Source organism: Euprymna scolopes, chromosome 6 (assembly GCF_053919585.1).
Source record: "Euprymna scolopes isolate OS-2025 chromosome 6, ASM5391958v1, whole genome shotgun sequence".
Lineage (NCBI taxonomy): Eukaryota > Metazoa > Mollusca > Cephalopoda > Sepiida > Sepiolidae > Euprymna > Euprymna scolopes.
The window spans coordinates 61,886,664-61,902,989 of NC_136487.1; the positions used below are offsets into that span (position 1 = coordinate 61,886,664).

At 30.4% G+C, this 16,326-nt stretch overlaps 1 protein-coding gene across 5 annotated transcripts in view; it reads left to right on the plus strand.

Moving 5' to 3' along the window:
- LOC145277654 (histone-lysine N-methyltransferase 2A-like) overlaps nt 1-11,013 on the plus strand; it is a 171,516-nt gene extending 160,503 nt beyond the window's left edge. For all 5 annotated transcript variants that reach the window (XM_080129261.1, XM_080129258.1, XM_080129257.1 and 2 more), the window contains 9 exons: nt 8-229; nt 3,644-3,718; nt 4,537-4,676; nt 4,975-5,129; nt 6,389-6,472; nt 6,592-6,721; nt 6,991-7,086; nt 7,296-7,363; nt 10,390-11,013. In XM_080129261.1, the coding sequence (XP_079985387.1) occupies nt 8-229; nt 3,644-3,718; nt 4,537-4,676; nt 4,975-5,129; nt 6,389-6,472; nt 6,592-6,721; nt 6,991-7,086; nt 7,296-7,363; nt 10,390-10,495 (1,076 nt within the window). In that variant the 3' untranslated portion in view covers nt 10,496-11,013. The remainder of the gene's footprint in view (nt 1-7; nt 230-3,643; nt 3,719-4,536; nt 4,677-4,974; nt 5,130-6,388; nt 6,473-6,591; nt 6,722-6,990; nt 7,087-7,295; nt 7,364-10,389) is intronic.
- The last annotated feature ends 5,313 nt before the right edge of the window (nt 11,014-16,326 follow it).

Sequence of the window (16,326 nt, forward strand, 5' to 3'; positions counted from 1 at the left end):
ATTTAAGGAATTTGTCCAGAATCTTATGTCAAGAATGGATGTTCGTCACGTCAAATGCTGCAAAATGAAGGAAATGTGCAGGAGGAAGAACAAATGCCTTTTATGAGCCTGCAAAGCCAAGCCTCTGTTCCTCCCAATGAAACAGTAAAGCCTGATCTAACCAAGCCGCATATCATGTTTGAAATATCCAGTGAAGATGGCTTCTATTGCCGAGCTTATTCCATGGAAGGTTTGTCTAAAAGCATTTTTCTACGTTGCAAAGGAACTCTTCCTACTCGAGAAAAAGCAGTGAATGTGTTTCTTAATCTTATAAAATAAAACTATTTTCCCCACCTTTTATTTCTTTTACCTTAATTATTTTGTTATATATAATCTATGTATATCTATAAAAGTTCAAATGTCTGTGTGTGTCTGTGTACATTTCCCTACCAAATAATTCTGTCAATTTTCGGTCTAGAGACTCAAGATTTTACATAAGTAGTATTGAGATTTGGGAAAATCTTTTTAATCGGTTTTTGGCCAGAAATTTGGCTGTTAAGGGGTCAAAGTTCAATGATTTGACATTTGAAAACTCTACCAAACTCCTCCGCCAACTTTGGGTCGAAACACTTGAAATTTTAAATGTAGGCTACCTGGACATGGATCAAACTTTTTAATTTAATTTGAACCCAAAACAATAAATGTTAAGGGGTTAAAATTGGGGTCAAAGTTAAAAAGAATTTTACCCCTACAGTTGCTACCAAATTACTCAGCAAATTTCTGGTCTAAACATTTGAAATTTTACATAAAGGGTATTCAAAGATAGGGTAAGCTTTTTAATCGGTTTGGGTGAAAAATTAGAGTTTTCAAAAGATTTTACTTTTGCGGTATCTAGCAAACTAATCAGCCAATTTTGTGTCTAAACATTTGAAATTTATACAGAACGGGTATTCAGATATGCGGCAAAAATTTTAATCAGTTTTGGGGCGAAAATTTAGCTGCCAAAAGGTCAAAGTTGAAAGAGTTGACCTTTGCAGATTCTACCAAATTTCTCTACCAATTTTGGGTCTAAACCCTTGGATAAAACTTTGTATTTTGGACATGGGTAAAGCTTTGTATTTTGATTTGAAATCAAAATAATAAATGTTAAGGGGTCAAAATTGGGGGCAACGTTAAAAAGAATAAACCTCTGTGTTCTCTACGAAATTACTCAGACAAATTTTGGTCTAAACATTTGAAATGTTACATAAAGTGTATTCACACGTAGGGCAAGTTATGAACAGTTCATAGAGGCCGGGCTGAACTGCTAGTATAAGAACAAAATAATTACAATTAACGAAATACATGGACAAAAAATATAGTTTGAGTTTATAAGATTTAGAAAAAAATCGTGGAGGATAAATTAATTTTTAGAGGACAGTACTTTTAATCTGTCAAGATGTAAATTTTGCTGATTTTTAAAATTCAGATTAAATATTTTTAATTATAGAAAACTAAAACTTTAAAAATGGAAAAAATGTCTCCTACCATCTGTATTCTCTTCGATTGTATATACGTTTTGTGTAAACTTCAAAACTTGTATGTTAGTTGTGTACACAGATTTATTGACTGTCGAAAAGATAAAACTGCAAGAAATAAAAACGTAATTTCATCAGCAGGTAAATACAAAAAAGATATAAGCAGAGACAAGGAGTCAAATATAATCAAGAGAGAGCCATAAACTTAATATTTCAGAATAGAAAGTATTTGTAGGTAAAAATAAAGTGAGCTGAAAAATACAAGCTGATTTAAGAGTAAAGAATTCTAGGCTTGTATGTGTGTGGGGGGGGGCGGATATAAAAAAAATTTGCTAAATATAAAATGATACTAAAAAACAGTACTATTTAATTTTCTTCTAAAAATATTATTTAATTTTCTTCTTAGAAGAAAGGCAATATTTCTGACGAATGATGCGCAAAATATCCGAATATTTAGATTCATAACAGCTACGTGTAATCTTGAAGTAAACGACTATAAATAACATAAGGTGACTGGCATCAGAAGGAATCTTATCGATGACAAATCTGGGGAAATCCCTCTCAGAAATTAAGGCTGACTAAGGGAGATAAATGATAGGGGGACACAACCTATGTAGCAATGTGAGAAAATGATCAATCAAATTACAGACTTGTTGTTCTATATATTGTAGTAATTTATGATTGTGCCAACTTACTGCTTTATTTTGGAGTTTTATTGACTGTGTAAATTAATAAAATTTACTTATCCCCACCCTCTTACTCCTCATTCTAGTAGGGACGAGATAATACGATTTAGCCCTACTCCAAGCTATATCCACTTAGTTTTCTAAAATGACCCATGCATTACCTTCTATTCTATCTATCTTCTATCTATATAAATAAAATGAACTCATTTTTTCCCCTGCGATTTTGACCTTAATAGGATTGAAAATCAAGACATTTCATGCAAATGTAATGTGCACGCACTGCATCACATTACCTTTGGTGTGTTATAGGCCTATCACCTATTTACTTACTCAATAAACTTAGATCCCTATATTTTTTCTGCTGAGAGTCCACGGCCAAATTCGGTTACAATCAATGGAAGTGGTAAAATCTTTTCCCTCTATTACATTCATACTCCTCCTGTGCCCACGTATCACCGGTGGGGATACGTCCACAAGGGACACTACGAGGAAGCACCGGTTTGAGTTCGTATTTGCTTTAAAAAAAAAAACGGATTGGCATTTTTCCGTCGGTTGAAACGCAACTTTTGATTACATCGAATCCAATGTTTACTTATGCCATTTCTTCCTTTTTTATTTTATTTATGGGGGGGGGGGGGTTAACGAACCGAAGGGTTACTAATACCTTTTTTTTTTCTTTCTTTCTTTTTTTTTTTTAAATTTATTTATAAGGGGGGGTTAACGAGCAGAAAGGGTTACTGATGCCATCTTTTTTTTTTTTTTACTTTATATTTTTTTTGTTTTTCATTTATATGGGGGGGGGTAATGGACCAAAGGGTTACTGATGCCGACATTCTTAGCCCACATTCAATTTTACCTTGCTTAAGTTAATAGCAGTCTATCACAACGCTCTCTTGCTGCAATCCGTTCTCCTCCGCATTAAAAATACAGTTTACAGAGAAAATCACGTTTATTACATAAATAAACGAACGAAACCAACTACCATTGGATTCCCAACTGTATGTCACGTTCCTTTCTTTTTCAACATAGCCTCATCAATTAACACTACCCAGCCAACATTTAGGTGAATACAGTTCAGTTCTCTTACAGAAATCCGTTCTCTGCCACATTTTACAGTTTACACAAAAACAATCGCATTAATTAAATACACAAAAACACGAAACGAACTAACATTGGATTCCAGATTTTACATCTAACTCTATCCGTCTGCAACTATTAATTGCGTATCAACAGTATTTAGGCAACAATTTTTTATTATTTTTTTGTTTTGATTTACCCAAAACCACACACACCTCGAAACACCCGGGCAATGCCGGGTACCCCCGCTAGTAAGTAATAAAACTTTAGAAATTATCTGCCATAATTTATTTTTGGAAAAAAATTAATTCTATCTATAATAAAGTTGGTTAATTTATCTTTTCTGAATTTTTTATTTACTTGTTATTGCAATTTTTATTTCAGATGCATGGCAACAAGTGTTTGATGCGGTACAAGAATTACGTGCAGTCGCCAAAATAAAACAATTACCCTATGCAAGTAAGTAACTAATTTTCATAGGTTGTTTGTCTATGTAAAAAAAAAAAATAGGAAAGAATCCATCATTCTAATTGCTGTGGAATTTACATATCTATTTTCTTGGTTTACATCAATTATAAAAAATTTATAAACACCTTACTCTTACTTGACATGAGGTTTTCTCCTTATTTTCTTGTCAGTATATTTGAACAATGGCACACCAATCACTGAACTATATTTTTTAGATTTTTTTCTTAGATTATGGTGAAAATATTTAACAAACCATAAGAAAATCCATATCTGTCTATAAGAAATTAGGCTTAACCACCAGGATACAGTACCCAAATGCAAGTGGAATGCTGTAGAGCTATGTGAAAAAAAATGAAAGGTTCAGTCAACAATTGCTGTATTCAGTCTTTGATAATAAGTGATAGATTAAGTTACTTGAATAGTTTGAGATTAAAAGTTTAATCATTGAACCTGCTATGTACAGACCCTAACTTTGAGGTGTAAAAGGCACATATCACCCACATGGAAAGATAGGAATATAAATCTATAGCAGAGCTATTTGACTCCTTGGTCATATATCTTGTTTTTGCCAATTTTCAGCAAGACTTGACCAGAAATGTATGACAATATTTTCTGGATGGAGATAGATGACTAAATGTTTGTCCATTTATCGCTTCCTTTTCATATAAATCTAAGATAAAATCCCCCCCCCCTCCTCAAGTAAAAACTAATTTTAATGTGTTCACATTACCTGATATGTTTTCTTAAATAAAAACCAAAATAATTATTAATTCATGTTTTTTTTTTTTTTTTTTTTTTTTTTTTTTCAGATGTGAATGGTACATTGATGTTTGGTGTCAGTCATCATTCAGTTGTGTATTTATTAGAACAATTGCATGGTGCCAGAAATTGCAATAATTATAAGTTCAATTACCATTCCCACCAGAGAGAAAGAGATTATGATGATCAGGTAATTTACCCACTATAACTTTTCTCATTGGAACATTTTACCTTTTTTTTTTTTTTAAAGATTTATCTCGCAAGGTTTACAATTAGAATCTTGCTGTTTTTATAAATTATTTAAAAATCTTCCAAGATGTAACTATATTTGGTGAAATTATTTTAAAATCTTCCAAGATGTATAATTAATAACTAAATTTGGTGAAATTATTTTAAAATCTTCCAAGATGTATGATTAATAACTATATTTGGTGAAAACAGAAACATTTTCTCCTCCCCTATTGATGACTTTTTTTTTCTTTTTTTAGGAACTAGCTGTCAACCCGAGTGGTTGCATCCGTACAGAGCCTTTCAGCACAAGAAAACCATATGATATGTTTAGTTTCCTGATGTCACGTTACCGTAAACGACCACAATCTAATACTGCGACAGGTGATGAAGAAATGGCTCTCAAATCTTCCAGGTAAACTTTGTCGTCCCTTAGCAGCAGCAAATCGTTTTGTTTATTATTTTTTTTATGATGTTAAACTTAAATTTAAAAAGTAATTTTTGATGACTTATTATTACACTGTCATTTTTTTTTAATTAAATAAAAATTAGTTCCTATCCAGAATTCAACTTAATTAAAAAACAAAACTACAGAAAAATATTTATGATGTACATACTCATCGCAGGACGAAATTGACATATTCCCCAAATTATGTAAATTGATCAATAGCCCTTTTATACATAGAAAATCATTTATTTTGCCATTTTTAGCGATTTTTAATAGTAAATTGTAGCCATTACAAGGTTGATTTCGATCTTGATGGCGGATCAAAATATCTCACTTTGTCATAAAATTTGATTTTTCTTAGTAAAAAATAAAAACAAAAACTACTTGATCAATTCACATAATTTTTGGAATATGAAACTTTTGTTCCCTGACTGGTGCATGCATTATAAAGATTTTTCTGTATTAATTAGGTTGAATTCTGGACTTGTATTAAAATATTTATTATTTATATATGTAAAATACCCCCCCCCCTCCATCTTTCAGCTGGTACCATAACAAGAAGGGGTAACCCTACACTTTTTAAAGAATTTTGAAATCTCTGAGGCTTGATGTAGTTCATTGTCCGTCACCTTTATAGTTATCTCTGGGTTCTTTTTTTTTATGATCCCTATACAATAACAAAATTTTGTCGTCCATTCATTTAGACTGCTACTTTAACAACTATGATGTTGCTAGTCTCTGTGATTTATATACAACTCTACCCTTCTCACGGTTCATTTATCTATCTTCCTTTCTCTCTCTCTCTCTCTCTCTCTCTCAAACTATCCTGTGTAACGATTGATGTTGGTAACTTCGTGCACATTTTTCCTCGTTTTCAATCGAAGATTTTCTAGTCAAAATTTTACAGATGTACTTTTGAATTCCTATCCATTGTTTGATGTCAAAACATACTTAATCCAATTGCGTTTGACTAATTCTTTAAAAATCTATTCACTTTATTTTTATTGATGAAGCGGATAAGATAACAAAATTGTCTCTTGTCTCAATATTTCAAATTTCTCTACTCAAATACTTAGCCTTAAGTTTTTATATGGTCGATATTGGAGATTAGATAAAATCTTGTGTTCTTTTGTCTGTTATATTTTTTATTTAAGAGGCTCAGAGCATTTTACTTCCTTTCTTAAATGTTTCCATCTTTTTAATTCTATTTCGTTTTTATATTCAAGGCGGCCAACCAGCATGGACTTACCAATGGCCATGAGATTCAGACATCTTGAAGCTCATGCACGAGAGGCTGTTGGTGTTTATAGGTAAGTTTCATGAATGCAATATCATTTTATATATAATGGTGCAGCAACAAAATACTTGTGACAGATCCTATTAAAATGCTTGAAGAAAGATATTTTAATACTATAAATTTTTTTTGTAGATCTCTTATTCATGGTCGAGGGCTTTTCTGTAAGAGGAACATTGATGCGGGTGAAATGGTTATCGAATATGCAGGGGAAGTAATCCGGGCTGAGCTGACTGACAAAAGAGAAAAATTCTATGAAAGCAAAGTAAGTTTCAGATTACTCCCCTTTGTTTTATACAACGGACTATTAAAAGCACAAGTTGCATTTCATTTGTTAACATATAAATGTTTTTGATAATCTCTCATAATAAATCATAGCAGTTGATATCAAATTAAATTTTGGAAATATTAAATATTTAGATAAATTAAGCAATTGATTTTTAATATTTTTTGTGTATGTTTATTTTTATGTTCTCATTATTGATTGCGGAACTAAAATGTACCCCCTCCCCATTCTTTCTTTCTTTCCTCCAGGGCATTGGTTGTTATATGTTCCGAATAGATGACATTGAAGTTGTTGATGCTACAATGCACGGAAATGCTGCTCGTTTTATAAATCATTCTTGTGATGTGAGTTAAATTTTATTTTCATAACCATAAATTTCTCCAAATTTGAATTTTAAAACAAATTTGAGTAACAATAAATCAATTAAATTTGCTTAGTTTGCTTTTATTCTAACGTAAGCATTTTGGCCAATCTGCTGCAGACTAAAGCTTCATCTACAGTTTTCAGTTGTCCTAATTTTTCATTTACTTTTTTTTTTTTTTTCCCCCCCCAGCCAAACTGTTACTCCAAAGTGATCCAGGTAGATGGCAAAAAGCATATTGTCATCTTCGCCATGAGACCGTAAGTATCACCATCCAAATTTCCAATAAATGTTTGAATTCTTACTGAATAAAAACTAACACAAACTAATATTGATGTGTGTAACTTTTGAAATTATTATATCTTGAAAAGTTTCAAAGGGAGTTTTTAAAATTATTTCGACATAGTAAAGCTTCCTCTTTTTTATACGATTTCCTGCATTTTCAGGAAATTGTTTTTTTTTTGTTTTTTTTTCCCCTCTCTACCTCTCTCTCTCTCTCTCTCTCTCTCTCGCATCCTGGTTGTCAGCTTAATTTTTGTTTCTCCATTGCTATTGCTTGTTTTATTGTTCAAGGTTCTTTTAACTCCTTTGGTGAATAAGTCAGACAAATTATGAAGTGTCAAGCAATGCCTTCCGTTTCATCTTCTTTTGAGGTTATTAGGCCAAGCAAAAAAAAAAAAAAAAAAAAAAAAAATTCTCTCACTCTAATAATGCCAGTTGGGGGGAGAGTCAACAAAATATTGTCACACATAAAATGAGTTAATGGATCAAGTTTTTTTTTTTTTTTTTTTTTTTTTTTTTTAAATTCTTAAGAGATTCAGAAAATGTTATTTGCATTAGTTATGTACTTTTAAAATTTTGGTCTTTTTAAAAAGATTTAATCAAAAAGGTGTCCTTATTTTATGGTCTTGTTAAAGCTTCCCTAAATTAGCCTGTTAATACAATGAAACGTGGTTTAAATAGTGGAATTTTTAAAAACATTTTAACTTGCAATATATCTCCTATTCTTGAGTTTATATTTATAAAATTAATATAAAATAAGTTTGAAATTTTCTTTTTATAGTGATATAATTATTTTTCTTGTGGGATTAGATTTTATTGTAATGCATATTTTTTGCTGTTTCTAAACAATATTTTTAATGTTTCTATTCAACTTGTTAATCTGTTTTTAAAAATCGTTCCATCTTAAAGAAAAAAATGGATTCTTTATCTAATGGATTTAATGAAAGTTAACTCTTAAATTTAAAAAAATTCTTAGTTGAAAATTTTAAGAAATAAAATATTGAAAAATTCGATTTTAAAAATGTATATTTCTTTGCATAGAAATTTTTTATAGATCTAAAATATAAAATTAATCAAATGATGACCAAAATAACTGTTAGGTATGCAATGAAAATATCCACAGCAAGCTATTAAATACAATCCTATTAAATAAAAAAATAAAACAACCCTGATCCTATTAACAGTAGAAGTGACCACCAAGGCTTGCCCACACTTATGTCATATTAACTCATCTTTTAATTTTAAGTCAGAAATCTCCATAGAGTGGAAATCAATATATGGTAAAACACATTTTGTTTGAATGCAGAAATCTTCCCATGCACTCGGACAATTCCATAACATTAAAAGCATGAAAGATTTTATTGCTTCAAATTAAAAGCATGAAAGATTTTATTGCTTCAAATTAAAAGCATGAAAGATTTTATTGCTTCAAATTAAAAGCATGAAAGATTTTATTGCTTCAAATTAAAAGCATGAAAGATTTTATTGCTTCAAATTAAAAGCATGAAAGATTTTATTGCTTCAAATTAAAAGCATGAAAGATTTTATTGCTTCAAATAATTCTAAGAGCATAATATACTTTGTTTGCCTTCAATCAAGGATGTAGACCTATAAAAATCTATCCACATTTCTTCTTGATATTCCTTAGCAGAAATAGTGATTTTAGCAAATAGAGGTTTTTACAGCACTATTCAACTACAACTAGAAACAAAGTTGAAATCTGCAAATCACAACTATACTCTATAAAAAATGAATGAAATAAACTTGTTCAGCATAAAAATAATCAAGGTTTGATGTACCATAAAACTGACCAACTTTTGTAGTGAGCAAATTTTTATTTGTTTCATAATAAGAGTAATAGTAATCCTCCCAACACAACTGGTGTTGTTAATATTAAAATAAGATGGGCATTGCATATCGAAATTTCGTGTTCAAATTGTTTCCTGTTTTGTTACTACTATAACTACTTACGATTGTGATTTTCTGTTGAAATAAAACTTACATAAGCAGTGATGGTTTTCTTCTATATCATTTCTGCACAATTTCTCACTTCTTCATGACACTTGAAATGGTTTCTTCAGGCAGTTTTTTTTTTACTTGCTAATTTTGCATAAAAAAAAAACAATGATATCATATATACGAAAACAGTAATAAACTCTTCAAATGCTTGTCATCACAGATTTTAAAATTATCAAAGTTATTCTTGGAACATACAAAGTCACCATTCGCCCATGTATGAAGTACTGCTGTGACATTTGGGCTGGTGTATCTGCTACTAGTCTCTCACTCCTGGACAGGGTCCAAAAGATAGTCACCAACCTAAGAGGTCCTGAATTGTCATCTAAACTTCAGCCTCTGTCCCACCAACGAAATGTTGCATCCCTCTGCCTGTTTTACAAGTATTTTAATGGTGGATGCTGTGACAAACTACAAGCACTTGTACCCCTTCGATGAAAATACCCCCGACAAATCCGACAAGCAGCAAAGTCCCACCCCTACACAATTGAAATCCTTAGATGTAAGAAAGACTTTTACTCTAATAGCTTCTTCCCCAGAACTGCAGAATTTTGGAATTCTCTTTCGGTTTCCTGCTTCGCCTTGCCAACTGTACTGACATGCAGAAGTTCACGTGTAATGTGAACAGACATCTTGCTGCTAAACTCCCTACATAGTACCCCTGGAACTTAAGTGCCTAGCAATATACCTTGTTTGGGGGTGAAAATGTATGAAAAAAAAAGTATGACATTACATTTATAAAGATTTTTCATTTCAGTTAAGCACTATTAAGCTTGCTTCTTGTTCAGTATCACAATTTCCAACAAACTTTGAATAATCATAACGTTATTGATAATTTAGCTAGCAACAATAATTTTATGCTTTTGTATTATACCTACATAATCAGTTTATTTTATGTATTCAGTTTTGTATAACTACATCTAAACTTAAAATAGGTTTTACTGATTGTTTTGAATTATTTTGATGAGAATTACTTTATCTTTCACAGCATTAAACGAGGAGAAGAATTGACATACGACTACAAGTTTCCAATTGAAGAGATAAAGATTCCTTGCACCTGTGGTTCAAGACGTTGCCGGAAATACCTAAACTGAAGTGTTGACTCAAATAACTTTAAAAAAAAAAAAAAAGAGAATTGTTTTAATAAGTGTCACCATCCCCGGAAAAGAGGTTGGCAGTGGTCGAGTCACCCTCTGCCAACTTCTCGACACTGCCACACTAGCAACTGGACAATATTTTAATACAAGCTGTATATAGTACTTGTATGAGTCTGCTATGTGGATGTGATTGCACAGTGTTGCTGGCAAACACTCTACCCGATTGATTTCTTGGGTGAGAACAGGAAAATAAAACAACCAAAAAGTTCTGTAAAAAACAAAAGAAAAATTTTTTTTCTAAACTGAAATGTATCATATAATGATTATCCTTAACATGTCTCTCTCTCTGGACAAGTTTTCTTTGGCAACTTCTACAATTTTTCTTCAAACCACTGCAGGAAAAGTGGCTCTTACAATAAAGTATTTATTGTGCAAGAACTGTTAAAAACAAAACAATTCTTTTTATATGTATAAAATTATATATAATTAAAAAACAAAGCAAAAAAAAAAAAAAACTAGTGACATAAGGAAAAATTGTAGAATTATTCTTTAGAAACTTGAATCAATTTGTACAAATTGCAAACAGAATAACATCTTGTTCATTCAATGTCGGTAACAATCTTTATTTCATCGTTTATTTTCTTGATAAATTATATTGTAATAATATCTTCTGTGTTTCCTTCCTTTAATGAGTGCATGTGAATACATGTACCCTTTTTTTTTTTTTTTTTTTTTTTTTTTTTTAATGAACTTTTCTTGTCAGCTTTCTTAGTTTTGATATTTTATTTCATATCCTCAGTATGAATGTGTCTCATTTTAAAGCTTACATTTTCAATTCTAGCTAAAGAATAAGTTTCTTCATTCCATCTTTTAAACATTAATCATCATTAATAAAGAATGTTCTGCCAAATCTTTTTCTAAAGTAGACTTCAGATAGAAGGAAGAGGAATTGTCTGTCATTTGGATTTTTCTTATTCTACATTTTTTTATGTATATAAAAGCATATTTTGAAGAAAACTATTTTTTGTTTTATTTTAGCAGTTTAGAAGCTTTTCATAGTCATTTCATCTTTCTTCATTATAATATACAATGTGTGATGATGGTTCTTTGGTTTTGCTGTTTAAATAAATACGAGTAAGAAACAAAATCCAAACAATGTAAAGATTAAAATAATTCCTTCAATTACGGCTAAAACCATGTTGATATACTGGTTCTCATTAGATCCTTAAGACTAAGCTTCTTTCCTATAACAATTACAAGAAGCCTTGTCAACCACTGATAGGCATAACTAATAACACCATAGTTGAGAGCTCATCCTTCAAACTCGTTGGCTTAACATTTACAGGCAACGTGAACTAGAGTAAATACATTGAAAAGGTTGCTGCAAAGAAAATGGGCTCCCTCCGCAGTATCCTGTATCTCTACAAACTACTATTTGCCCATGCATGAAGTATTGTTGCCATATTTGGACTGGGTCATCCACCACTACTCCCTTCCTCTTGGACAGTGTACAAAACAGGTCTCCTATCTAATAGGTCCTCACACTATCAACTAAGCTCCAATCTTTGTCCCATCACCACAATGTTGCATCCCTGTGCTTGTTGTAAAATACTTTAATGGAATTTAATTGAACTCAGTGCACTTGTACCCGCCCACTTGATGTATATACTCCTGACAAACCCATTTGGCAGCAAAATCCCACCCTTTCACTGTAGAGTTCCCTAGATGCTGGAAAGCCTTCTATTCTAATAGTTTATTGTTAGACTTTAGAATTCCTTTCCTGCTTCCCTGACTGTATTAACATGTATAAATTGAAATGTAATGTGAACAGACATCTTGCGCATCTCTTTACATAGTTTCCTTTAGATATGAACCTAAAAATCGTAACCTCTCATGTCTAAGTGGTAATACACCTTGTTTGGGGGGTGAACACGTTTTTTTTTTTTTTTAAGTTAAGCGACATTGACATGGATGAAATATTTGATGGGTTATCATTTGGCATACTAGGTGTTGTCGACCAACACTTCACCCAGGTGTATAAAACGGGTAACTACCCTGTTGGGAGTAAAATTGGTGACTGACTAGCATTCTGCAAATCCAAGATCAAAGACTGGTTTTAAAAATATTAAACATTGTAACCAGTTCAGCTTCTTCTTCTCTCCCCCTCCCCCCCCATTTAAAAAAAAATGGTTTATTGGTGTTTCTTGATCACATATTTTGTCAAATTATGAAACTCTGTTCACTTTATTTTATTTTTTTTGTACACTACATAACTAAGGAGGTGTGGGGGGTGGCACAATAAAATTATCATTCAATGTTTACTTATGACAGGAAATTATTTTCTGTTGCCATTTTAAAAATTTTTTTTTTAAATTTATGTTTTATAACTGCTCATACATTTTTACATTAATTTTTTTTCTCCTTTTACAAGATTTTTTAGATGCTTTCTCAAAACATATCATTTCTACTTGTTTATTTAAACATTAGACATGTTCATTTTTTTTTTTTTTATATATATATATATATGCACAAATTTTATGGAAAATGATTTCCATATTGCAGTTTTTTGTAGCATAATAAAATCTGTGTGAATGAGGATTGCGTGTGTGTAAATATGTTAACGAAAGCAAAACATTCCGGCTGATTATAAAGACCCACGTTTCCTTCATCCCATAATTTTCTGAAATTGGGCATTCACCTGTATAAACATTGTTTCCATTTTATTTTCATCCGTATTGATATCAAATGTTAAACGATGGCAAACTATTGAATTGTATGTATTCCCTCTCCCCAACACACACACAAACACGTGTGTATGTGTATATACATATATAAATAGCTTTATAAAAAAAAAAACAGATGTTGGATAAATCATTAGTCTTTAAGGAAAAAAAAAAAAAATAATTCTAATATATTTTCAAATCTAAGTAAAAACTAAACAACAAATGGGAAAACATTTTTTTCAATGAAAAATAAAGTTTATAATAAAATAAAAATAATTGTTCTATTTTAGTTTGAACATTTGTTGGTTTGCAGTTGTTTGTTTTTTGTTTTCCATTTTCCTCATTTCAGTCACTGGAAACAGACTAATTTAACAAAAAAAAAAAAAGAGAGAGATAAAATAAAAAAATTAAAAATATGAGTTTTATTTGCAATGCAAATAAATTGAAACTGTTTGGGTGGGTAATAAAATTGTTATTTTCCTGAATTAAAATTTGGCCCAAACTGATTGACCCCGTTGTTTATGTGATCATCATTATTTTGTTGTTTTTTTTTTCTCCAACCCTCTTCACATCAAATGTAATAAATCTTTTCATTGACCGAGATGCTTTTTTTTTTTTTTTTTATTGTCCTTTTGTAGTGAGAAAAGAATTATGACTTTTGTGTATATGTAAAATGAATCATTTTTAATTGTTTTTTTATTCAGGAAATTTTTCCTTTTTACTTTTTATGAAGATACAAAAAATTCTAATATTGTGATTCTGTTTTATTTTCCCCCACCTCACTCTCATACTTCTAATAAGTAATGCGACTTCACAAGTGAGTTGAGATCATTTGCTAGTAAGGAATTCTCTTTACTTGTTGACCTAACACAAATTGAAATTTTATTAATTACTAGTGGTATTAACCCAGTGTTGCCTGTGTAGTTATATATTGGTGGCAAAAAGTTTTAAGAAATAATTTAAAATATAGTTATATTTAGGATTTCCCCCCCCCCCCTTGAAAGAAAAGTTAAAAATATATATATTTTTTTTATCACAGTCATTGTTACTTAGATAAAAAATTAAAAAAAAAAGGGGTTCTTAAAGACAGTTGTAAAACAATGAAAGGATTAAATAGATTTAACAAAAAAAAAAAAACTGAATTGTTTTAAATCTTAAAAATATCAATAACAATAAATATTTTAAATACATTTTTCACCAAGATATTTTTTGTTTTCTGATATAAACGAAATTTATTCAATAGAATTTGGCTTCTTTAGGTTCTAATATATTTCAGTTATTTTCTGAACTAAACCAATAATTTCTCTGTGGAATCAAAGGGAAATTGCAATGCTAGTTTCAGATTCCTTGAAAAATTTGAAACTTCTATGAATGTTCTATGTATATATATATGTGTGTGTGTGTTGTTACTTATTTGTTCCTAGTGTAGGGGTATCGGAGCACCACAAGCATATCAATGAAAAATAAGAGTGAAAAAAAAAGATAATTTGAAAAGGAAAACAAATTTTTATTATTTAAAGAAAAGCAAAATCCAAAATAATAAATAAAACGAAAATGTCTAATAAGCTGTTTATAATCTTTAGTATAAGGGAAATAATTCTGTTTTCTAGTTATTTCCCTTTTAATAGAAGTCTGTTTTTATAGTAATATTTATTTTTATCTTTAGACATAAATGCTTTTTGGTCAAATATAATTCAGAAAAATCTATATTTATCAGTTGATAAGAGATTTTTCTCTGTATCTTGTTTGGTTCATCTGTTATTTTTGTACACTACATAACAAGTTTTCTTGTGTTTTCCTTTGGTCGGAGTTATAATAGGTGGTCGCCTCTCATTGCGTTCCAACGTTGTTATAATTGAGTTAAAAATAACGGTCATTCGCTATTTATAGTTATCGCTATAGAAGGTTCCAGAAAGAACAGAAATGAATTTTTTTTTTGTTCCATGTTTTGAAAATCTCACAAAAAAAACGTTTTAGATTCAAATTCTTGAGTAATACTTTTTATATTATTTTATATAATCTTTTATTGTTATTTCCTTTTAATTAATTTATTATTTTTATTATTATATAATATGTTAAGTATTTTTATTTTGTTATAATTAATAATATTATTCTTATGTTATGTGGATAATTAATATCATCATTATAATTATTAATTATATTAATAATTATTTATTATATTTTATTTTTATGTTATTATTTGCATAATTAATATTATCTTTTGTGTAATAAATCATAATTTCTTCATATCAAAAGGGGAAAATATATCATCCCATGACAGTATGTGTGTGTGTGTGTGTGTGTGTGTGTGTATATATATATATGCACGTATATACATGCATATATATAAATCTATACACAGTACCATGATGTTGCTTCCCAGCTAGCTATATCATTTTCAAGTTCAATGTTAACAAATTCCTGTTGAGTACTCCAAAATAATTAAATTCTGCTGTTTCAACTATCATCTCTAATTCTCAATGTTTTGTTTCACCATTTACCTGATAAACTCATTAACCCTTATCTTCTAATTATCTTTGGATTTTAATGAATGCCTTTTTGTAACATAAGCATATTTCCATTAAAATGTAAGTTAGTTACGATGAAGAGAGATATTTGTAGAGGGCAACCTGGATGAGTTTATCAGCAATGTTTCAAATTAAATTTCTGCATGTTGGTATGGTCTAAAAACAGAAAACAGGTGAGTAAATTCTTCTGTGTACAAGTCTATCGTATATACATATGTGTACATATGTTTGTGTACCCTTTCCTCTCCAAATGACGTCCATTGAGTGATGTCACCAGATTTGTCCGCTAGGAGTAGGCTATTTCTAAGAATCCTGATTGATGAGAGGATCCAGTCGGACAGGTTGCTGCTCTCCCCACGGTGCTTTCGATGGAGTGCAATCCGTTGAGCCCTGGTCTCTCAAATCGAAAGTAGAAGTTATTTCAAGGCAAAAGAAAAAGTTGATAACTGGACTTATTGTATCAAAATAACAGGATAATTATTCACTGAAAGTTAGAAAATTTTGATCATTCATAAGTTTCTAACTCAAGATGCAAACGTTTGGGGACTGGCGGCGTCTATTAGTAAAGTTGAGGGCT